This window comes from Typopeltis vanoorti, chromosome 22 (genome assembly GCF_054136105.1).
Source record: "Typopeltis vanoorti isolate ZY-2024b chromosome 22, IOZ_Tvanoo_1.0, whole genome shotgun sequence".
Classification (NCBI taxonomy): domain Eukaryota; kingdom Metazoa; phylum Arthropoda; class Arachnida; order Uropygi; family Thelyphonidae; genus Typopeltis; species Typopeltis vanoorti.
The window spans coordinates 23,551,575-23,577,682 of record NC_143570.1 but is presented as its reverse complement, the minus strand read 5'-3'; the positions used below and the strand labels follow the sequence as shown (position 1 = coordinate 23,577,682).

Here is a 26,108-nt window from a genome sequence, read left to right as displayed (position 1 = left end):
AAATGTTTGTCCTGAAGCTGGCGTTGCGTGTCCTTGATTACAGTGGAAACACTACTCTCGTAAATCGAATTTATTGCCTGTTATTCCGAAAGTGTGACTTGACCACATTTTATGACTTTCACCAAGCACTAAATACTCGTAACGTAATAGGTCACTTCATATCACTTCAGTTATGAATAACAGACAACTAAGAAAGTCCCATGGTAATAAGTAACTGTTTATTTTAATTTGAGGGGCAAGAAATACTCGAATATAAAATGTCCTGCATATTTATATAAATAAGTAAAGCATTCCTAAACTAAACCTCAAAATTTAATATGCTGGTAATAACTGCAACACAACAAGCAAGGCGTAATATTTAACTAAAATGTATATGCGCGTAAAATTAATAGTTCGAAAAAAAAATCTATCTACTTTATTAAAAAGTCATACTTTGCAGAAAATAACACTGGTTTCCACTTACCATAATTAACTGCAGCTTCTATGGCAATTAAACACACAAACTTGGCGAAACGGTTGCACTTTTACCAAACGACAAAGTTTGGATTGCGTAAGAATGAAAATTTCACAGTTATGCTAATAGCGCCACCAAATTAATTATATTTATATAATTTAAAAACTTATTTTCGTATTTCATCATTATTAAAATTAATTTAAATAATGCCATTTAAATAATTTAAGCATTATTTAAATTAAATCAACAAATTTACTGCTTGAATTTTCGATCTTCATATGTGGAACAAAAAAAAAAAAAAAAAAATATATATATACAGGGTGTTCGGGATAAATTTGACAGTTTCGTAAGGAAAAAGAAAATCTTCTTTGTATCTATTAAATTTAATGAATTGACAAAAAAACATTACAGGCAGAGTTAATTACAATACTATCAACAAGATTTACTCAAAATAACCACCATTAGCATCGATCACAGCTTCAATTCTGCTTCGGAGCCTCGAACAAGCTGATGCTACAGTCTCCCTGGGAAGGGCCGCAAAAACTGTTTTAATTTTATCCATTAACTGGGCTTTTGTATTACTGGAAGTGCGATTGGTGTCTTTTTCAACTGCGCCCCATACAAAATAATCCATGGGGTTAAGGTCTGGGGAGTTTGGAGGCCAAACATTTGGACTGGTGAAGTCGTAGAAATTTTCAGACAACCATTTTTGACTTTTCCCAGAGGTGTGGCAAGGGGCCGAATCCTGCTGCCATACATACGGCCTACCATTGGCTACCCTTGTTATCCAGGGCTTGACTACAGTTAGCAACTCCACGAACAAAGCCCGAATTCCAATGCCAGGGTTCTTCAACACCTGTTCCTGCAGATTTGCGAGGAATTCTGCTGTACGAACGCAATCAGATCGTCTGCTAGGGATCTTTCTTCTTGCTACATCCTCGTAGTCACCATTGCAAGTCTCTAGTTCATGCCTGATTGTTTTTACTGTATTCAGGGAGCATTGGGCAGCAGTCGTAATATCCTTATTTTGATGGCGGGCACGAATCATCATGATACAAGTTATTCTCTTCCATGATTCAGGTGGGTTCCAGCTATCCATCCTTTCTGACATCTTGTATATGAATGAAGAAGGGTCCAAACTTTTAAATGAAGAGAAGTGTGTGTTAATACATGTAACTTACGGAAAAATATAATTAATTATAAATATATCAAATTTATCCCGAACACCCTGTATATATATATATATATATCACCAAAAGGGAAATTTACTTATAATATAAGGAATTATTGTTATTGCTATTATTATTATTATTATTATTATTATTATTATTATTATTATTATTATTATTATTATTATTATTATTATTATTATTACCTCCTGGAATTATAAACGCTTTAACTGCTATGGTCGAGTTAACTCGAGCGCGGAAAAAAATGGCGACCTTGCTACGATCGAGTTTACTCGATTTGAAATTTCAATGTGTAATACTCATTTAATTTAGTTTGTGAAAGCATTTGAATTGAGCGGGCTTACAGTGCCCGCTTATATTTACAACATTTATGTTCATTTTTTCATGATCTTATACAATTATAAAATATTTTAGTTCAGTGGATGTGGCGTTTGTACACCACGACGCTTGACCGCACAAAGGAAGACTTCTTGGTTTCGAATCTAGTCGGCGACTAGAAGAAATTTTTCTAAACCTTTTTTTCGACCGGTTCCCGAGTTAGTTGATCTCTGGCACGGGTAAGCGGGTTTTTCTCCCGGAAACTCGGGCTTTTCGTCCCGTAAACTCAAGAAATTCGACCGTAGAACCTACATTATTTTCGAGATGGCGGCACTTGTTGAGCCGTCTCTCTTCGCTGTGTGCTGCTTAATTAGTGACAGCCTTGGGCCAGCAGCTATCTCTGATTGGGTACCCGTGGAGATTGAACTGCCCACTCAGTCTCCAAAAGTTAGATAGGGCTAAAAAAACGGCCTCGCCTGCTCCCTATATATACGGAATAAAAAGGCGTTAGCTGATTTTGATTTATTTGAATTGTGAAAATAACTCAGCAAAGAGGGTCATAATGGTCATTTAGTATCTCAGCAGTTAAAGGGTTAAGAGGGGGTAGCTATAGTTCAGGCATGATATCTGTCATTCTTTGCTTTAAACTGACTTAAGTCTAACTACTTCAACCGGCAAACCATTCCGCTCACCAGTGAATCTTTATGCTAAAAATATATGCTTATTCTGCTATGTACCACGCATTTGTATAATTTCCGGGAATGGCTTCTGTTTTTTTGTCACTATTCCTTTTCCTTTCTCAGCCTTTTGTAAACTATTTTGAGTATCTATTTGGTAAATTACTCTAAACAGTGTAAGTAATTTTTATTTATTTCAATCATATAACATGTTCCTCCTCCTCCTCCTATTTACTAAGTTCTGCTAATTACATTCCATAAACCTGTCATTAAAGTCAGCATTTGAAAACCCAGTACTGCTTTTACTATCCAGCTCTGAACCGTTCACAAAGCTGGATTATCTCCAAGAAATCCAGCCCATCAAATCTGTGTGATGTGGTCTGATGCAGAAAATAATCACTCATTTCACACATCAGTAAATAAATCGTCGTCGTCTGAGCAATTCAGGTATAGGGTTTTTATGTCCTGTTCCTGCTCTGCAGATGAAGTTGGTCTTTCTCTCTTAGTCTTGGACATCCGCGGTCTCTTCTTCCTGTAGGTTTATATTTATATGCTAGTTTGGAATCATATTGTTGTTCATCCTTTCTACGTGGTGTAGCCAATTTTGCTGATATATTCTTCTATTTCTTGCACGATGTTCTTTGTATCTAATCGTTTTCTTATTTCTGTGTTTTTCTTTTTATCTAATCTAGTGAGTCCCAAGAGAGGTTTTAGAAACTTCATCTGTGCTGCTTCCAATCTTTGTCTGTTTCTTTGTTTTAGAATCCAGTAAATAGATACCGTAAATAAATAAAATTGAAATTTACTATTTTTTTATTACTAACAATTACTAAAATGCTGTATTATTATTATTATTATTATTATTATTATTATTATTATTATTATTATTATTATTATTATTATTATTATTATTATTATTACTAAAATCCTCCAAGGCATTATTTTATTAAGAGTTTAAAGAATCGGAGATGATAAAATCCATTCCATATTAGAGCTTGTGAAATTCATCTATTTATATAAAAACATGTTATTAGAAATCACGTGTAACTAAAAAAAAAAAAAAACAAGTCCAATTAATGGAACGTACTTGAAAGTGAAGACAAGAAATTCGGCAGCTTAATGGAATACAAAACACGAGTCCCTTAGTCCTCCTAAGAAAGTTTTAGGAAGAACTAAGGAATGACTAAGAAGTAAGGGACATTGTAATCGCATGTTTACATTCTGTAGCTGTTGCTGTTATTCATGTCGAAGTTTCTGGAACACAACTACGTAGACACTTGAATGTAAAAAAAATAATTTACTAGCTTAAATTAATTATTTATAGCCAACGTTTCACTAGGATTCCACACGGGTCAGCACTGGCACCTTTGTTATTTTTTTATAAAACTTTAATGTCAATACAAATGACACACAAAACCAAACAGAGTAGTTAATAATGAATATCTTATTGCTTCAGGCAGACTTAAATTTCATTGGTCTGAGAAATGGCAATTACCAATGAATACCTTAAAATGTAAAGTCCTTCACACGGATAGCAAAAATCCAAAAGTAATCTACTATTTAGGTCGGGATCGATTAATAATAGTAGAAGATGAAAAGAAATTAGGAATACTCGTGCAGTACGGCGGCTAGGTCTCACTTAGAATATTATATTTAAGTTCAGAGTCTATCATCTTGCAAAAAATATGGACACAGCAGAAGGTGATAGCTGTAAGCGATCAGAAAGATATCTGCTATCTGCTACTCATATTAATAAAGATTTATGAACAAGGAATTATGAACAATCTGAAAAATAAAAGATTGCTTAAAACTTTCTCAATTTTGGGAAGTTATATTAACCAGTACTCACCATTCATATGTCCCATAATTGTAATTAAATATTGTTTTATAATTTAAAAATAATTAATTAACAAAAATCAATTTATTGTAATTTATTTTGAATATCTGTTAATGCAGATGGCGCTATTCTCCTGCAGCTGATATTGCACATAACATCACGCGCTTTCAATTAAAATGTTCTTTTTGGAATTTGCTTATTGTATTGACAATGGCTATGACGCTTAGCCGAAAAATTTATAATCAAATATTAAACGTAAGTGTTTCTGGTATTAATATTTTATAACGAATTCTCTCCCTAAGGGACGTACTTTCAAGCTAATGAAGGTTTCAGAAAGGCTGACTTTTGGTAGAATTTAAATGTATACGTTTACTGGAAGTTTTGTTCAATCATTTTAGGATGACGCTGGAATTAACCTGCGAGTTACATCTTCAACTATTTCCGCACGATGTTCAGGAATGCCACTTGCTTCTTATGAGTTGTAAGTCTTTTGTATTTGAAATTACATTTTTATAAATATTTAACATCGAGTGAAAAACAAAAAAGAGTTTTTTTCTACAACAAGACTAACATTTTTTTTTTAACAGTGAGCCACACAAATGATGAAATAAAACTCTCATGGAAACAAAATGATGACGGGTTACGTCTTAGCGTTCATGTGGTTTTACCACAGTTTGAGGTGATCGGTTTGACCAAGAAGTTGTACAGTAGAGGGTATAATATTGGTATGTTATCCTCGTCGAATATTGTTATTTTTAATTTAAAATACGTATTATTCTAAATTTATATAATTTTTTATGTAATTACTGGTGGGACTGCTCAGTATTAATATGAATATGTGCAACAATAAGAAGTAAGTCTCTGGTTTAAGGTTAAAGGAAAATTAATTTGCTTATCTGATTTAGTAATTTTCCCTCACACACACACACACACACACACACACACACACACACACACACACACACACACACACACACACACACACACACACACACACACACACACACACACACACACACACACACACACACACACATTCTTCTTCTTCTAACACTTCAGCTATATTATGCCAAATACAAGACGTTTTTCTTTTTCTCAAATTTGGGGAATAGGGTGGATGTTCCAACAATTCATAGTGCAGATCCCTTAATTTTCCCATTGCCAAATCACCTTTGTGGGCAGGTGCATTGTCGTGATGAACGATGATTTTTTTTCTTCTGCAAACCGGGTCTTTTCTCATGAAGTTTTCGTCTAGTTTGGGTAAAAGATCGGAATAATATTCCCCGGTTATTGTTTTACCCTTTTCAAGATAATTAATAAACAAAATGCTTTTAGCATCCCAAAACACCGATGCCATGACCTTTCCTGCTGTTGGAACCAACTTTGTTTTCTTTGGCGCTGAACAACCGGCTTCTGTCCACTGTTTTCACTGCTGTTTGTATTCTGTTGTGTAATGTGAATCCAAGTCTCATCCATAGTAATAAATCGACGCACAAAATCAGTTTTATTCTTGTTAAAACACTCCAAGCACTGTTCAGAGATTTTCATGCGAGTGCGTTTTTGATCTGCTGTGAGCAAGCGCGACTCCCATCTTTCGCAAAGCTTTTTAATTTTCAATTCTTCATGCAAAATATATCCTACACGTTCTTTTGAAATGCCTATAGTCTCAGCAATTGCACGCACTTTGACTCGTCGGTCATCCAATACCATATCGTGCACTTGATCAATGATTTCTGGTGTTGTTACACTTTTTGAACGTCCTTCACGTGGATCACCTTCAAGGCTGGTACGGCCACGTTTAAACTCGGCAGCCCATTTCTTAATTGTCGAAAACGAAGGAGAAGAGTGCCCATAAACTATTATGAACTTTGAATGAATTTCGTTTTGGGTTAAACCTTCTTTTACAAAGAATGTTATAATCGCATTTTTAAATGCGATACTCAATTTTATCCATTTCAAGAGATGCAGACAACACTTTTGCTTCAGACAGCTGTATAAAACAAACTACTTGATAGAATGACTTGCAATTTCACATGGATGTTTATGACAGATGTACCAACTTAGAAAAAAAATCTTGCCGATAGTGTTGCCATCTATGGTCGAGGCCGAGAACTGTTCACACCACCACGCACTTGGAGGGAAGATATACTTGTATACCTCCAAGATTTTCCCATTTATTATGAAATAATTCGTTAATAATGAATATATATATATAGTCGATTTCTAAACTCTTGTTTAATCCTTCACAGTATTGAAGAGATTAAGGATATGAAAGATTATATCACCATTCCTTATATTTGTTGTGTTTCTAACAAACTTCCAAAAAAAAAAAAAAAACTGAAGAAATATAAGGTTCATCCTTATTCATCCTCTTAACAAAATTCGATCCTGGCTTCGCCCGGTAAAACCAGACGGTATACAGGTGTGTACCGTCTTTGGTGCAGCTGTAATTCCCCGTATTATGGACAAACAGAGAAATCAATTGAGTTTTGTATCGAAGAAGGTCTTAGAGATATCGCCTACAGTAGAATCAGAGTCGCAGCCTTATCAAGCCATGTTCTTAATTCTTCTGATCCAGACAGCCATCAATCATTCCTCTACACTCAGTAAACCGGAATAGATCTGAAATCTCATATATAAATGCTATGATGAAGTTGAAAGCAAAATCTTGGAATCAACAAAAATTGCATTAAATCCAGTTCAACTTCAGCCACAACTTTTCTGATTGTTACTCCTCTGCTATTCAGCTGTGGCGGTCGCGAGACGATTTTCTCGTGCACGAGAACCACAATGCAGCTAGTCCGAGAATTCATTCTAATGTGAGCAATTAGTTGATTTAAAACTTTGGCAGATGTAGTCAAGTAATGTTTTCTATGCATCTTTGTTTTTTTTCACATCTGTGTAAGGCACCCGATGAAGATCGGATATTAAATTTGGTATGGGACGGACTAACTCATTCATCTTCACTTGAAAATCCCGATAAAGGTTTTTTCCTCGTCCTAGAAAGGAATTCGAATCCAGGTCTTTCCAACCAACCATAATCTACTACATTCTGTAGTCTGGAAATCCTCTTTAACACTCTTCTTTTGCGCCCTCTTCACTGTTTCTTCATCACCTTGAAAATCACGAACTAGATCTGTGCACAACAGTCCAGATGAGTTCGAATGGAAGCCTTATAGAGAGAGGCAGAAAGACTTTCTTATTACAATTTAGGCAACGTGTAAGAAATCACTTTTACTTCTGAAAAATGGCCAATAGTGCTACAGATGTGGTGTAGTTTAAGTGCAAGTACAAAAGAAGGAACTTAAGCAATGGAGTCAGTATATTATATAATACTATATTATACAGGGTGGCCATAAAATAACTTTCCCTCATTGGGGACACCTGTAGCTAAAACCAATGAACGGAATGAGACCAAATTTTATACTGTGACTTTTGAAGCCATGGGGAGATGATTTCCGCGAAAAAAAAATAGTACCAAAAGTCGCCAATAGGGAACTTTTGGCGCTGGCGGACCGAAAACAAGCGGATAATTACATTAAAGGCAGATAAAATGGAATAATGACATTTCGATGGTGTAAGATACAGCCGCGTCACTCATTCCAACTGGATATTTGGCACGTTACAATGATAATAATAATAATTATTATTATTATTAGACACCTCCAGGGAGTCCAAAGACTCATCGAGAGGGCACCTGTTCTACAGCTCTGTCTCCGCCACTCGATCCACTAACTGACCGCAACTACACCAACACCATCTACCGCCGCCCACCACCACTAGTATTTCCAAGGACAATCACAAACATCCATGCCCACGGCGGGATTCGAACCCGCAGCCTTTTGGCTGGAGAGCGGATACGCTAGCCACTCTGCCAGCCAGGCTGGCATAATAATAATTAAACTAAAACAACAACTTGCGAGAGACACAGTAGTGATTGAACGAACTCACAGGAAATAATGTTTTATTCATCAGAATCAGGGTCCCCTGGACCACATACACGATTTTCAGTGTGCTGACCTTTCTTGTGCACAACAAATTGCATCCGGTGTGCGACATGCTCTACAGCTGAGCGTAAGGAGTCGGATTTGGATGTTCACAACAGCCCGTTTTATGTTCTCTTTCAAGACATGCACGTTGGGAACGCCACCAACATACACAACGGATTTCAAATACCCCCATAGTCAAAAGTCACATGGAGTGATGGCCGGGGATCGAGGCGGCCGTGCCGTCGGAAAGAACTGACGGATAACCCTCTCATTACTGAAATGCCCCTAGTGATCCAGTTTCTTCAAACTTCTTAATCACAGCTGTCAGTGCTACAGCTGACATAGGACTTGTACGCAGGTTATGAAGCCTTCTAAATTCCCGAAGGGCCGCTACGGCATTGCACAGTTTAAGGTAAAACAACTTAACAAGTAAAGCACGCTGAGGCATATTGAGCACAATTCGTCAGTCATTCGAATAACTGCCTGAACGTTCCCAATACCTTTTGATGCGAATTGGTGGCGCTGCTGTCACATACGCACAATAAAATTTGCATAATCCTTTTTGCCTGCGTTTACTGCAAATATCTGACTGCTTTCGGCTCCACCAGCGCCAAAATTTCCCCTATCGGCGACTTTTGGTACTTTTTTTTTTTTCCGGAATTCATCTTCTCATGCCTTCGAAAGTCCCAATATAAAATGTGGTCTCATTCCATGTATAGTTTTAGCTACACAGATATCTTCAAAGAGGGAAAGTTAATTTATGGCCACTCTGTATATTATCAGCATAAGACCGTTTTGCTCATAATTCTCTAACTTAGCAAATACAGCTGAATAGATCTTTAATCTCGTCATTAATAGATACGTTGCTCGTTTTTTGCTAACTGAATCATTACTTTTAACTTTATTTTTTAAAGAAGTGTAGCTCATTTATAAACCACAGTCTAATGATATTACCTTAACACTCATTAAATATTCTTCATACAACCAGTTTGTCTGCAATCGATAAGTAAATCATTTATATTTCTCAGGTGTTTTCGCTATTATGACTAAACGAAAACTGTATAACTAAACTAAACAAGCAGATAACTGAGTAAAAATAAACCTTGAAAAGTTGAATTGACTTTGCCGTCATGCAAAATCTGTAGATAATTCACAGATTCTTTATTATTACAAACCCCAATATATCGGTAGTTCTACCTTTGCTTCAAATATAGTTGTCATATTTAGATCTCCTGAACTCGCAGTTGAAAGAATCCGCTGATGTCATACAATAAGTGGAATGTACACACCTCTCCGCGAGGTTAGCCTAGTGGCTGTGCGTTTCGCAACCATATGCCTGGGGAAGGAGTGTCCTGGTTCGATTCCCGTTGGAGACGTGAGGAGCTTAAGGATTTTACTTAGCCATAGCCAAGTTAGCCGGTCTTGGGCGTGGACAGCAGGTTTTTTCCCCCAGTTTATTTGGGCTTTTCATCCCGCAAGCAGGCAAACCAGTCACGTGAACACAGACGGATACAGTCAGGAATACTTAAGATAACCCTCCAGCCATAGGTCTGAATTGTCAGCTATGCCGGTCCCAAGCCTGGATAAAAATAGGGGGAATTGAGGTGGTGCCGTATCTCCTCGTAAAAGGAACTCACGCTGTTGAATCACCATACGAAATGAATGAATGGCAACCTCTGATGAGACTGAAAGTCTGTTAACACTAAACGAATTCCCACTTCAAGTATCGCACACAGTTACAGTTATTTAGCTTTTCCCTGTCTTCCATACTATATGTTCGTTACCATTATACAGTATTGTACTCACATTTCGTTTCTCTTTTTCTTTTTTTGAATCCCATCCATATAAACTTATAGTACATTACTTGGTTGGGCAAAGAGTTAGATAATCGTGGAATCCTGCTCAAGAATCTAAACGTGGATTTTTTTCAAGCCTCTTCAGATCTTCAATATGCAGAGTAGCAGCCTCGGGGTTGGGGATGAATTCATCTGCCACCTGCTGTAGTTTGATTCCGCATTATCCAATCAAATAGCAAATATAATAAAGAAAGCCATCATTTCAGTTAACTACAGACTTTATTTTGAATAGGCCATTAAATACGTGATCTTAGAGAGAAAAAGTGTCTTAGTGTCCTTTTCTGCGCATATTTTTTTAATTAAATTTTTTTGTTTTCACATTACTGAAAATATGAACAGACACATTGGCCCAATACGCGCGCGCGCGCGCGTGTGTGTGTGTGTTAATTAGAAATGTCAACGACTATTCAATGCTGTTTCGAAGTGATTTTCTTGAGTCTTGATACGCATAGTTCAGTAGCATTGTTTTGGATGTAAATTCACCACCAAAATGCTGTAAACTTATAATATATTTAGCTCCATAGGTGGCCGAAGAGTTAGTTAATTCAAGTCATTTCAGGTCTCCAATAGCTTCTTTCCTTTAACCCGAATTTGAGTTTTAACAAAAGAAAAAAATGCGCACTACCAGATTTGGAAAGTAAAGTTCTGAACTTTTTTCAAGAGCTTGTTTCTGACCTAGGAACGCAGGCGACCAGTAGTTCAGACGTGGTCTAATCAAAGCTTTGTACAGCAGAATGACCAGATCCTTATTTCTACTTGTCAGTGTAGTGGCATTTCTTTGTACTGCTTTTGTCACTTTTGCGATATGTCCCTTGAACATCAATTCTCTATCCACCATGTCAAATGTGGTAGCATTTCAAATACCTTTGTAAAATCCAGAAATATCACCGTATATGAATCACCCATATCCAGGACGGTAGCCACTTCATTATAAAAGTATAAGAATCGCCTTATTATTAGGTGATTGCAGCTCTTCTTGGGACAAGAGGATCAATTCTTCTGTAGATGTGGTCTAAGAGCGGTGTGTTCATGCAACTTCCTCTCTCTCTCTCTCTCTCTCTCTCTCTTTCTCTCTCTCTCTTGTCTGATTGCTAAAGGTCATAAGTTTTATTAAAGCATGTATATCTACGAAACGTTTAGCTTAAAAAATCTTCAAGCCTAATATATAACATATGAAATATGTCCTCACGGACATTTCAGTTGGAGTCATTGCGTAGCCTCGCACTCTCCCTGATAATTTTCGATGCACAAAATGCTCTGTGCCAGGCTCATCTCGACTAGTTTCGACGCAATAAGTAAGCATAATTGAAACAGCAATATAGAAATAGACGTGTATCAAATGAATAATGCATATTAAATATGTATAAGTTGAATACTGTGTATGAAACTCGCATATAAAGTACGATTCAAATCAGACTGTCGGAAAACGTAGTTCTATAGCTATATGGTCTAATGCATACCTTATCACCGTCGTGTGGTTGGTAAAAGTAAATAACACACTTGCTCGTAACTGATGTACACACACACACACACACACACACACACACACACACACACACACACACACACACACACACACACACACACACACACACACCACACACACACTCTCTCTCTCTCTCTCTCTCTCTCTATATATATATATATATATATATATATATACATATGTCAAAGATACTAAGCTATTTTAAATATAAATAAACCTGGTTTTACTCCATTTCCCAAGTAAGCAAACAGACAAGTCAGTCAAGTTTGCGCCTACAATTATGGGTGACCCCGTACGTAGTGCAAGTCTAGGCAACTCGTGGTAAAGTTGCCTATTCGCAGGGGCAAACTTGACTGACTTGTCTGTTTGCTTACTTGGGAAATGGAGTAAAACCCGGTTTATTTATATTTAAAATAGCCTGGTATCTTTAACGTATATTATACCCAAGGTAAAAAATGTTCCACACACACACACACACACACACACACACACACACACACACACACACACACACACACACACACACACACACACACATAACATGTGTGTGTGTGTGCATATATAAAAATTAATAAATTGCTTTCATATAGAAAGTCTGATTGATTAAATCGGCCTTTGTATGTAATTCAAAGGATTCTAGATTTGCTAACAACGAATTCATCCTTTTCAGGGGAATTCTCAGGTCTCCGAGGAAGCTTGACTTTAAGGCGACGAGTTGGATTCTTCATAATCAATGTGTACATCCCAACCATTTTAATTGTAGCAATGTCCATGCTAACGTTTTGGATTCCTCCCGAAGCCGTTCCTGCTAGAATTACCCTGGGAGTTACAAGCCTTCTAACCATTGTGACTAAACAGTATCAAGCTTCACTGCCTAATGTGTCTTATGTAGTTGCTCTTAATGTCTGGTTGTCTTGCTGTATCGGATTCGTGTTTTTCAGTCTTTTGGAGTATGCCATAGTATTGATACTAATGGCCAGGGAAAACCAAACAATCACCATAAAACCCGAAGAACTACATAGTCAGGTAATCACATGTTTAAAGTAGAATTTTAAGTTACATTACTATGTGTGTGTGCGCGCGCGCGCGCGTGTGTGTGTAACCAGAATTACTAGAAAGAAAACATGAGCGACTTCTGGATATAAACATCACATTAACAATAAGCAAATTTACTGCCTATCGTTTTCTTTGTGTTTAATGACAAAGGTTTGTTGAATATCTCAGATGGATATGACATAATGTTCTAAGAGACAAAAGATTATGTGTGTAGTGGCTCCGTGTGTGATGCAAGGCACTACTTCTAAACACTCTGAATGGTACTTATATTCTATTCAACTAAGATAAAATGCGCAATAGGAGATATTTTAGAGTTGTTCACGCATAGGGGGACAGTCATAAAATAATTAAAGAGAACTGATTTTAAAAAAATCAATGAGAAAATTAAAACAAACCATTAGATATATTCTGTTTATATTTATTCGCAAATTATAATAGTAATTCCATAAAATATGAATATGAATAAAATATGATAATAAAGTTATGAGCATGCTCGTATTTGCTGAGAGGCATCAAACAATATCCAGCCAGCGCTGAGAATGAGCAACGTAATGTATTAAACAGATTACACAGATGTAATCTATTAAACATGCATTTATTACCTAAGGTAGAATAGATAAAACAGCTAGGAAACTCTCTTAATCGATTATATTTGAACCTAGACCTTTTTCTAAAGTAAGTGACATATGACGAAGCCATTTAATTACAGAGAGACATTATTTTAACTAATTATATAATACTTCTGACCTGACATTATGTACTGAATTATTTACAATCTTCAAGAAGATTAAAGAAGGCTTAAAATTTTTATGCTATTTGCGACCAAGATAGTCTTGATCGCAAATGGTATAAATCTTGGCCTGCTGCTCTACATAGCAGCCAAGATTTATCATTGGGGTGGTTTGTGTGAGTGTGACGTGCCATATATCTTTTTTTCTGCGGGAATTAAATCCACTTCATAAAGTCATATGTGTGGGGGAGGGGGGTGAGAAAAAACGTCTTCCCTAAAATATACTTCGTTCTCTCTTTTCCATTTTATTTTTCAGTCTTCTTTAAACTGTTTCCGCGTACTATCCTCAAAACTATTAGATTCATTTTAACCAATTACGAATGTGAATCCTTTTCCTCTAATACCGTAATCTGTTAAACAAAGTATTAAGAAAAAACGACTCCGCTCATCGCTAATATTGCAATTCTTCCTTCCAGGTAACATTGGTTTGCATAGAACAATATTTAAGTGAGTCACTTGAGAGATAATGTATCACTCGCAACCCAGCATATGATTCTCAAATTCTACAATGATGTTGGTAGAAGAGTATTGAATACGTTTTTGACAGTTCGTAGTTGCGGCAAATTTTCGAAATCCAGATTATATTTATTAAACTATGAATTTACTCATGAGCTAATGCGCTTTATATCTATGTTATACTGAAGTTTGACATGGACAGATGGCGTCGTCTTAAAACTGTCACTACAAAAATATAACAAAGAATTGTCAAATGGTTTTGATGATGTTTAGTCATGCTTTATCATAACCATTGAATCAAGTGAAAATAACGGTAGTAAAAAAATAAAAATAGATAAATAAATAGACAAAAATGCATAAAACTATCGTTCCTCTTTCATCAGCTTATTCGGTATATATATGCATATATTATAATTAATTTAATAATAGAGTGATGGCGGGTGAACATTAAGCATGCCAAATGAACCCTGATCAGTGTAAAAGAGTATTTTTTTCTGACGAGAAAAAGTTTAACTTGCAGGGCGCCGACGAAAGACAGACAGTTCGAAGAGGATCGGGGAAAATCAACCCTGACTGTCTAGTGTCAATAGTCAAATTTTTAGCCAGTCAGATAATCTGGGGCTTCATGTCGTAAGATGATGTTGGTTGCTTGCATTTCACGAAAGGTTCAGTGAATGCACAAGTGGACCAGAAAAAATTTAGAAGAAGAATTGCTGCCTACTATCAGAGACCACTTTGCTGCATCTTTCAGGATGACTTTTCTCCTTGTCGTAGGGCAAAAAAGTGTAGTAATGCTATTATAACTCTAAAACGAATTGAGTAGAATAATTAAAAGCTTTAGTTTTTGTTGTAGGTTAATAAATGGCTCAATGAACACTCTATTCAGCGACTATCGTGGCCAGGAAACAGCATAGATCTCAACCCCCCCCCCCCCCCCCATTGAGAATTTGTGGTACCAAATGGAGACTGAAATACACAAGAAGAAGCCGAAAACACTTCGGGAGCTTCAGAAGCCATTATAAGGGTATGGAACCATAAATTGACAGTTGCATCCATCAGGAAATTGATTTTGTTAGTGCCCCGCAGATGCAAAGCTGTAATAAAGGCAAGAGGAGGATCAAAGAAATACTAAACAGCAATAAGTGAATTTTTTTTTAGCTTTGAATGTTAGCAAAACTGTGTGGTTGAACTAAATTTTCTTACCGGTATTTCTTTTTCCTGCGAAAATATCACTGTTCACTCCATTTTGAAATATTTGCAAATTTGTCAATTTTGTTGTCATTTCCTAATTATGTCAAATCTTCTACTAAAAAGAGCCGAATATTAATCAAAAATAAAAATGTTTTATTACCTTTTTAAAGTTTTTAAAGAAAAGACATCCGATAATATTACATTTAAGTATGTGTTGAAAGTGAAAAATTAGAATATTCTTTTTTATTACTAAAGAAGAAATAGGTTTTTCACTTCTAAAATCACAATGACTTTGATGTATTATACAATGACAGATAATCTAGACATTAGTGATACCAATTGAACTTGATATCGCTGAAAAAAAAAGAATAAAAGAGTTGATTTACTTATAAAAAAATATTACGCAACATATTCATCGATTTCGCCATTCAACTCAAAATCGATCCACTTGACACGTTAGAAAAAGGCTAGCAGCCTAGGTCAATATTGAAACTTTTTGCATTTTGGTTTGCAAATTGCCCACCAGATGTCTCTTGTGCTCCCCTTGTCAGCGTGATAAACCAACAGCTCTCTTTCATCGAAGCGCAGTATTCCCAATACTGCACTTGAAGGTTACAACAGATGATACTTCATTTTCAGCTATTTAAAACACGTATTCTATAAAATAGCTATACAGTAAATGATTAGTATTTATCTCATTATTATTTCATACTGAATAACATGATAATTTTTCTTATTGTTAAAATGCTGTTCTCTAATATTTTATTAATTCATAATATTTTTTTTTCTTTTATCAAGCATCAAGGAAATCAAGCAGTGAGTGGACTTTGGTTAAAATCTACAGCAGCAGCAAGAAAAATAAGCGCTTTTAAATTCTCTAAAGACAACGTGGATTTAATATCACGAGTATTATTTCCCTGTGCATTTGTGAGCATGATTTTCACATACTGGGCCTCGTATGTAAATTGAATTGATCGTTTTTGTTGCCCTAAGTGCAAGTTTATTCATTGAGATCCATGCACGATACAGGAGAGCAAGTATCGGCACATGCAGATAACATTCGTAAAAATATTAGCATGCGTGTGTGAATGAGTGTGCGTGTGTGCAGGAGAGAGAGAGAGAGTGTAATGAAGTTGACGTGAGTTTGTTTGAATACGCAGTATATATATATTATATTTACTGGTCTTCCTTGGCATTTATAAATTGTGCTGTCTAGAAATAGCGTGTTATTTATGTGGTTTTCACTATTAGACCATTAAGAATAATAATTTATCATGAAGTTTAGAACTTACTGAAAAAAAAAATAATAAAAGGAAAACTAAAAAGGATGTTCATGAACGTACGTTAGCTACAACTTTGTAGATGATGATATAAACAAAATGGAAATCCTGTATGTTGAATGACCTGATTGTCTCTGGTTGGTGGTACAGGAACGTACGCGCGCTATGGCACATGCCGTTCGACTGCATGCACATTAATTAATAGAGGAATACGTGTAGAGTCGACGCCATTTTAGCTGTAGCAATGGTGTTCACGTTGGAAGAAAATACGTTTATTGTTGAGCATTATTTTTGTTCATACGGAGTTCGTAGGGCAAATGATCACTTGATGCCTTCGTTTGTAGTATGTGGAAGGAATGGGTATCCCACCGTGATCCCCGTTCAAACCTTGATGAACTAAGGGATTAAATTATACGACATGTCCAGAAGATGTCCCAACCCTTGTTTTTCAAGATAACAGAGAACCTTCGCATGAACTACGAAACCTGTCTTGAAAGAGAAGGTGCCCATTTCGAGCACATAATCTATTGTCGTTAATGCTTTATTCTACCAATTCCTCCGATAGTTGTAGATGTACATATAATCATGTGTAAACATACTGTATATTTCTTTGCTAATAAACCCGTTTTGCTCCATAACACAGTGGTTCCCAAAGTGTGCGCCGCAGCGTCCTGGGGAGCCGCTGCTTCCTCACAGGGGCGCCGCGATTACAAAATTTTTTTAATTTTATTTCCATTTTCAATTCAATGTGATAGGACGCGACACCTAGCGGACCTGGTGCAAACCAGTAACTCACTTAGTAATAACTGTTTGCAGAAGCCTCTACAAATGGTTACTAGATGGCGCTCTACAATAATTAAGTTTCTCGATTGTTTTAGTAGTTTCTCGAACTTTCTCGGTCCTTTGTGTTCGTATATAAATAGCTCTCAGTTTCACGCGGTCTTAGTTTTGAATTAGTTTTCGGAGATTGTATCAACTGAATATTGTTGTGATTTAGTCAAGTGAAGTTTTTGAAGTATTTCTTCTCGTATGTATTTTTAAAAATGGATCGGTTTTTACTAAACAGTAATAAGCATTGTGAGAGAGAAAATAAAGAGGGTACACCGTCAAGTAGTGGCAAGAGTATGAAGAAGCGTAAATATCGAAAATATGATGACGGTTATTTCGACTTTGGTTTTACGTCGACAGAAGTCAATGGTGAAGGAAGGCCGCAGTGTGTACTGTGTATGACAATTTTGGCACCAGAGTGCATGCTACCAAGTAAGTTGAAACGCCATTTAGAAACCAATCATCCCAGCATGGTTAGTACATCTCGTGACTACTTTACCAGAAAGTTAAAACAGTTAAATCAACAAAAAGGTAGTTTTTATAAGCAGGCGTCAATACTAAGCAATGCTTTGCTAGCATCTTACAAGGTGGCACATAGAATCGCAAAATATAAGAAGCCTCATACCATCGCAGAAGAACTCATTCTACCAACTGCTAGATATGTGAACATTATGATCAGTAAGTCTGCTGGGAAGCTGCTTTCAAAAGTGCCTTTGTCCAATAACACCATTAGTCTCAGAATACAGCACATAGCGGAGGATCTCAATGATCAATTAATTGAAAAAATAAAAGGGAAGGAATTTGGGTTGCAGCTGGATGAGGTCACAGATAATAATGATGCTCACTTGATTTGCTATATACGGTTTATAGATGGTAATAACATTGTAGAAGACCCTTTTGTAAAAGTATCACTGCTGGTGCTAAGGCTCAAGACTTGTTCGAGATCTTTGATATTTTTATATCCGAAAATAATTTGAAGTGGACTAAGTGCGTTGGTGTCTGTACTGATGGGTGCTCGTTCTATGTCCGGATTTTATGGAGGATTGCAGGCACTTATTTGAAGCAAAGCCTCTGATGCACTGTGGTCACCTATTGCGTTATTCACAGAAAAGCACTTGCGTAAATATCTGCGTCCTACATTGAACCAGGTCTTAGAATATGTAGTGAATGTAGTAAACTTTATAAAAACTCGGCAGTTGAACGCAAAGGTTTTCAAAAAGGTTTGTGAGGATATGGGATCCGAGCACACGTCTTTGTTGTACTACAGCACTTCGCGATGGCTCTCTCATGGTTAATTTTCCTGTCGTACGTTGGAACTGCGACAGGAAATTTATATTTTTCTTAAAGAGAAAGACCACAAGTATACCGAAAATTTTGTGAATGAAGATTTTTTTTGGTAAAACTGGCATACTTATGTGATATTTTTGAAAAGATGAATGTTCTGAATCTCTCCCTGCAGGAATGCAACATGCACCTTTTAAAGTCGATTGAGAAAATTTCAGCTTTTATAAAAAAACTAAAACTATGAAAAAGTAAAATGAATGAAGACGGAGGCAAAGAACGTTTCCCCTTGTTGCAACAGTTTTTGACCTCCAATGGAGTTGATTTCTCTCGTGTATGAAATCCATTTTTGAAGAACACTTATAACCACCTGGTTTGAGAAATATTTTCAAATGAGAATATCGATAAATTTGCATTGATTCAAAATCCATTTAATGCCAGTGCTCCATCTGAATTTACTGCTGCAGAAGAAGAGATCTTATTGAGTTGTCTTGCGACAATACGTTGAAAACAAAATTTAGCAGCACGGAATTAACTGAATTTTGGATATCAGTAAAAGATGAATATCTCCTTCTAAGTGAAAAAGCTCAGAGAATTTTAATTCCATTTGCGACTTCTTATTTGTGCGAAGCTGGATTTTCGGCGGTCGCTGTGATAAAAACAAAGTATCGCGCGAAAATCAATGTAGAGAAGGAAATGAGGGTGGCTGCGTCCATTTGATTCCAAGATTTCAGAAAATGTGCGGTGATCAACAGGCTCATCCATCCCACTAATGATAAATTTGCTCAATTACTTTTTTTGTGATCTTCAATACGTGTTTTATTTTTTTTTTACTTAACCCTTTAATTAAAAAAAAGATTCGCTATTTCGCAAAATGCACTTGTTAGAATTTGACATAGGGCGCCTTGGGAAAACCTGGATTCAGCAAGAGCGCCGAGAATCGAAAAAGTTTGGGAACCACTGCTATAACATATATCGTTGTAGTTATTGAGTACTGTTTTTTTAAGCCATGCTGAAACTTATGCAGAGTTGAATGAGGTATATTGTCTGTCTGTCTTTCTACAGTAACGTAATCCGAGGATTTTCAGAAATAATGTAAACTAAAGCAACCTGTACTATTATTTTAATTTATTTCGTCACTTAACATTAAAATTGAGTTATTTTCGTTTGGTTTATTAGTCGACCATAAATATTAAAAGATCTACACAGTTGTGAACAAGTTTCACCAGCTATTCTGTCTGGCTTCTTCAGGACAAGAAAGTCGGTACAATAACGTTTACTAGTAAAAAAGAAGAATGGAGTAGCACAGTCAAATCAAGTAAAATTAAAACTGACGCGTAATATCATAAGCATGGAGCGTGGAGTCTTAGTCATTGTTCGTTGAGCAGGTTCTATAGTTTTTCGCGAAATGAAATTCTGATAAGCCAAGTGAATTTATTTATTTATTTATTTTTCCAGATGTCTTTCAGTATCATACCTTGATTTCTGTTTAGATTATCTCCTGTCCGGAGTACCACTGCAGCTTCTTTGATGTTTCTACATCTAAAATCTTCTTCCATATAAGGCATTGAGTGTTATCCCGATCGATGGAGTGGTGAGAAATCGAGACAGAATAGCTGGTGAAACTTGATGACAATTGTGTAGATCTTTTAATATTTATGGTCGACTAATAAACCAAAAGAAAATAACTCAATTTCAACCTGTACTGTATTTTTACCGCTCAATGTTATTAATATACACTTCGGTGAAAAATAATTGTTGTGATCAATTAAGTTATTCTAATATATTCCAGTATATATTTATATTGATTGCGTTCGAGCACAGATTAAAAAAAAATGCCAACTCTTTGAAATTGTTTACAATATAGAGGGAGGTCAAAATATATTTTAATACCAAACAGCTCTAAAATCAGAGAGCGTTTCTAAATGACTACATTTTGAAATCATTTTGTATTTAAGAAAGGTAAGTATTGATAAATAATTACTGATCAATGCGCAACTTCTCAGAATTATAATTTTGTTTTCATAAAATAGTATAATAAGGATAATAAAATAGTGATAATGTTTGGTAATAATCGAGTAAGCGAATCTCAGTAAACATGACTTATTAAAAAAATTACATACTTAATATTAATCAAATTAATTACGATGAAAAGCGTCCAAAATGCAGATACTATTGATTAGGACTTCTATAGATTTTTCAAAAGTATTATCTCAATGCGCCTTTAATCAGCATCAGAGAAAAAAAGCACTCAGCGAAAATGTATAAATCACCTTATAAAATACACCTTAACCATGATTCAAATATGAATTTCAAATTCAAAATAGAGAAAGTAAAATAGGAAATGCAATTATTAATTATACAGAAGAGTCTTTGGTCGGAAAGACCTGGGTTCGATTCCCGTCAGTAACGTGAGGAACCTTTGCAACATATACCTTTGCATTGTTTTTACATTACGTTGCTTAATTTTGGCACTAAAAATGGTTTAAATCGAAATTGAGAACAGTTTTGATTTAAACCATTTCGCCAAATGTAAATGAACATTGTATACATCGCAATTCAAACAATGTCATAATAAAGAGGAGAATGATGACATATTAAAGGGAAGAACGCATCTATAGGTATTTAGAATGAATTTATATGTCTAAAAAATACACTTTCGCCTTGCTAAATCCCGTATGCCTTAATAGTAAAACTCTCTTAACTCAGGTGTTTGACTCAAAACTTCGATGACATAAAATTTTCATTATTTTTTGTTATGCTATGCACTACACAATGTAATTTCATTTTCGTGTAAATAAAGAAGTTTTAAATGTGTGATTAGTCTTAAAATGTACTTATGTTTTTATTATTGAGGGTGTTTAACTATTTTCCTCTCTGCTGGTTAAAATCATTTTCAAATGTTTACTTTAAAAGACCACGTTGGTACAATATCGCCAAGTTCTTCTGATTATGTATAAATCAATTTTTACCTTTGCATAAGTGGAACTTATTCAAAGGTAGGAACATTAATGTTTTAAAAGAATTTAAAAATTAAAAACAGAATTATAATCCAGAACATACAATATAATTCTTAATCTCTACAAGTTTATATGAGTTTTATTATTCGATGATAAAAGTTCTGCCTTTTACAGGCATTCTATCATCGAATAACAGAAACGTACATAAGCGATGTAAACGTACAGCGTTTATGTACGATTTCACTGTGAATCATTTATAAACTTTTTAAATAAACGGGTACGTAAGCAATCATTTCTAAATCAGTAACCACTGGAATAAAAAAGAGAATGGTTATCGACTGCATATATAACGAATATGTTGGACCAATTTTCATATTATCAACACTTTCATAAATTATTAATAATATCGATAGGGAAACTAACAAGTGTCGTTTAGGGTGGCCTGATTTGCATAACATATGTAGGTTTCTTTCAGCATCTTTTGAAATCCTTGTGCTTACACAAAATTGGAAGAAATAATTGGCAGGGATCTATTGCTTTAATAGTAGGGAAAGATTGATTGTGTAAACTGAAGCAAGTATTTTCATGCTTAAACTACTACTACTCTCAGACGTATGGCGCTCTCTCTCTCTCTCTCTCTCTTCCTCTGTTAATCTCTGTTTCTCTCTCTCGCGTGTGTGTGTGCGTCGTACTTCTCAAAAAGATGGCGACTGCACACATATAAAATCGAATGATTGATTAAAAAGATAAAATATAAAGTACACACTGATATTGATAATTACATATATACGTAGGCTGTTCAATAAGTAATAAGACTATATTTATACAGAAAACAGATTACCATTAATCGTCATCATTTACATGGTCTTTTTCGAAGTAACTACGGTGAGACGCGATGCATTTGTCGCAACGTTGCGTCCACTTCTTAAACACATGTGAGAGTCCGTTTTTTGAGAGTTCTTTCAAAACCGCCTCCGCAGCTTTTACACATGCTTTGTTGCTTTCGAAATGGCGGCCTCTTAGTGGTTTCTTGAGCTGAGGAAACAGCCAGAAATCGCACGGTGCGAGATCAGGACTGTATGGAGGGTGTGGTAGGATATCTGTGATGTTCTTCTGCAAAACGTCCACTACACAACCAGCTTCTTACTGCACCACGATAATGCAAGGCATTATCGTGGTGCAGTAAGAAGCCATTCTTCAGCAATGGACGCTTCCTTTTGACGTGCTTGATGATAATCGCTGCTGTGTTGATCATTGTCTCTGTGATGGACGTTGAAGGTCTTCCCTCACGTTCAAGATCTTCCACACTTTGCCTTCCTTCCTTAAAAGTTTTATGCCAGCGAAAAACACTTGCCCTCGACATTGCTTCATCGTGGAACGCTTCGCGTATCATGTTAAAAGTGTCCGATGCCTATTTTTGCAAACGCACACAAAATTTAATCGCATAACGCTGTTCCAAGGACGCTTCCATTTCCATTTCGAAGACTGGTCGCACCTCGTAGGCGCGCCGATGAGCACTTGCGTTTAGTCACGTAACACTCTGGCACATCAGCCCGTATACGCCATCTATCAACCTCTTTTGTTAATACAGACAGCAACATTTCTTTATTCCACAGAAATTAATATTGTGATGAGTGGTTTCGCCACAGTAAAATTAGTCATTACTTATTGAACAGCCCACGCATTATTATATATACTTTTTAATTGATCTCTAAAATATTTACATATACACAATACATCTTTGAGTGACATTCCAACATAATAGTTTACAAAGTTCAGTACTAAGCTGTATATATGGTTCATTTTCTATATTAGATTTCAATAAATGTTTAATATTTTAATTAATATAATAAAATAAAAGATTATACAGAGTTTTGTATATAGTGGATATAATGGACACACACACACACGCACACACACACCATTATATAATGGTGTGCGTGTGTACGAAATTAACCGGCTTTAGTTATCTGCAGTCAGGCAGAGAGAGATTACATGCTCATTGATTGTTGAGATAAGTTACATAAGAGTAGCAGTTGTTATAAGACGATATTACACTTTTCATACCAATAATAGTTATTATAAGATGATACTACAACTCACACGAAAATAACAGTTGCTATAAGACAATATTACATATTTACATGAAAGTAACAGATGATCATTATTCATTGTTAAGCACAAAAATCTCTTTCTTTTCCCTTTTTTGGGAGGGGGAGCAATGATGTCCCTTCTATCCTGGAAAGTGGATTGTGATGCAGTCGTCCTGTCAGGAATTGATTCCGTGAGTTCCAGTCTTGATAGAAAAGGTCTGAGGTGTTGTTCTTCGTTCAGTGATGCTCATGTAGGATAGGACTTCCCACTTTTTTTTTATCATAGAACATGATTCGGTGACAATTTGTAATTTTTCTTTATTTTAATGACATTTTATTGATATGTACACTACGTATAAATATTAGATTGCTCAATACCGCGCTGGAGATTCATGCTCCTTTAGCTAGACACAGAGTGACTGTCTGAGAAATGTACTCATCTCACAGACTTCCCACTTCCTGTGTACTCGCGCATGCACTAGATGAGGCATACAGGTATTTGCTTTTGTGACCCAAATATTCTGTGTATATATTTATAGAGTGTCAATTTACGACTCAAATATTGGGTAATTTAAAGAAAGCATCAAACACAGATAATCTGCATCGGAATCATCGAGTGTACAATGTATATACATGCGCTATCATTAGCATCCAAAGGAATTATTTTTTTATGTGGGGAATGAGTGTTGTGTGTGTGTGAGAGAGAAAGAGAGAGCGAGAGAGAGAGAGAGAGAGAGAGCAAAATTAATGCTAAAATAAAATAGGTAGGCTATATATTAATCTATGCCACTACTTAAATAAAGAGAAACAAATAAAATTACAATTTGAACCTTACAACAAAACCAACGTTGCTTATCAGCCTGAACTGATAACTACACAAATTAATAATTAACTCATTGTTTTAAGATTATTGAACCAGTAATGTTCCCCACTACGTTATACGTATATTATCCAATAAACACAACACTGCAAGAAGAATAATAATGGGAACAAAATACGGAATAAAAAATCAATTTTATCGGAGAACTGATTAGTATTTTTATCTTCATCTTTATTTCTTCGATGCGTGCAATTTGGTTTTATCTTTTCTTCTTGTCTTCTAGGAATCTAAAAAAGTATATAAATAGAACGGTTGTTACGAAGAGAATAAATACAAGAAAATAGTAGTTACGATATGAAATCAAAAGTATAAAATAAGAGATCGTTTAAAAACATTGGTAAAAATACGAACTTAGCAAAATTCCTGGGCTACAGAATTAATGCAAATTTTAAGACAAACTAAGTATTAATATTAATATTAATAAATTAATTAAAATGGTTTGGCTTCTCTACTGTTGACTCATTTTATTTATTGTAGCATACAATTTTGGTTTGTTTTACCTAATTAGTTTTGCTTTTGTGATCCAAATATTCTGTGTATATATTTATAGTGTGTCAATTTACGAATCAATTTAGAAATTCAACCAGAACACCATCGAACTTCGTTCAATTTTTTTTTAGCAAGAGCGGAATCATTGCCCGACGAATGGACAAAAATGTATCGAAGTGTTTACGCATTTTGAAAAACTCACTTAAAAAAGAAAAAAAAAGTGACCGATGATGGTCAAGTCATCTACCGCATATTAATAAGAATTTAAACAGACTTCCGATATTTTAGTTTGATATTTTAATAGTAAGAAATGACAAAACGCTGTCTTATTAAATCCATTAGGTTCTAAGCAACAATGCCTATTTCCTATACTTTTTGGTAAAAAAAAATTAATAACACATTCTTATCCAGGCAATATATATATATATAAAGAGACTCGTAATTTGGAAAGCAGCGTAGCACATGGGATAGATGAAATGGTTCAACCTCGAATGGTTTTGCAATTCCGAGATTCGGTGATAACAACACTGAAACAACAATAATAATAGAAATCCTGATAAACCTTTCTTCCTATACGTATTACGTCCAGTAGCTTATTATGGGAAAAGAATATTGTGCTTCATAACCTGATTTTGAATATAAGAAACCAATTTGCTTCCTTCTTAGTGCTACCTTGCACCTTTTTTTTCTTATAGATAGTACATTTAGATAGTACGAAATTTCCTATTGACCAGTGTGTCTTTCGGGAAGTTATTTCTATTTTACAGTACTGGGGAAAACAGTTTCGCCCACCTCAATTGAAGCGAAACCATTTCAAAATAGTATTTTAAAATGTAATCGCAATGCATCGTTGCGGATGGCTTTTTCAGGAAATTCAATCAGCGATACTCGATTAACCGAATTCATTAATTCATCGCAGATAAATTGCAATTGTGCAAAATAATAGAGTGTAGATAAGAAGAAAACTGTTGATATACATTTTGAATGACTGGAGGGT

At 35.5% G+C, this 26,108-nt stretch overlaps 1 protein-coding gene across 1 annotated transcript in view; it reads left to right on the top strand.

Annotated features, from left to right (window-relative positions):
• The window catches only part of LOC150094215 (glycine receptor subunit alpha-2-like), a 54,713-nt gene extending 41,859 nt beyond the window's left edge, over positions 1-12,854 (top strand). The window contains exon 4 of the mRNA XM_090412423.1: positions 12,478-12,854. Within this exon, the coding sequence (XP_090268549.1) occupies positions 12,478-12,854 (377 nt within the window). The remainder of the gene's footprint in view (positions 1-12,477) is intronic.
• The last annotated feature ends 13,254 nt before the right edge of the window (positions 12,855-26,108 follow it).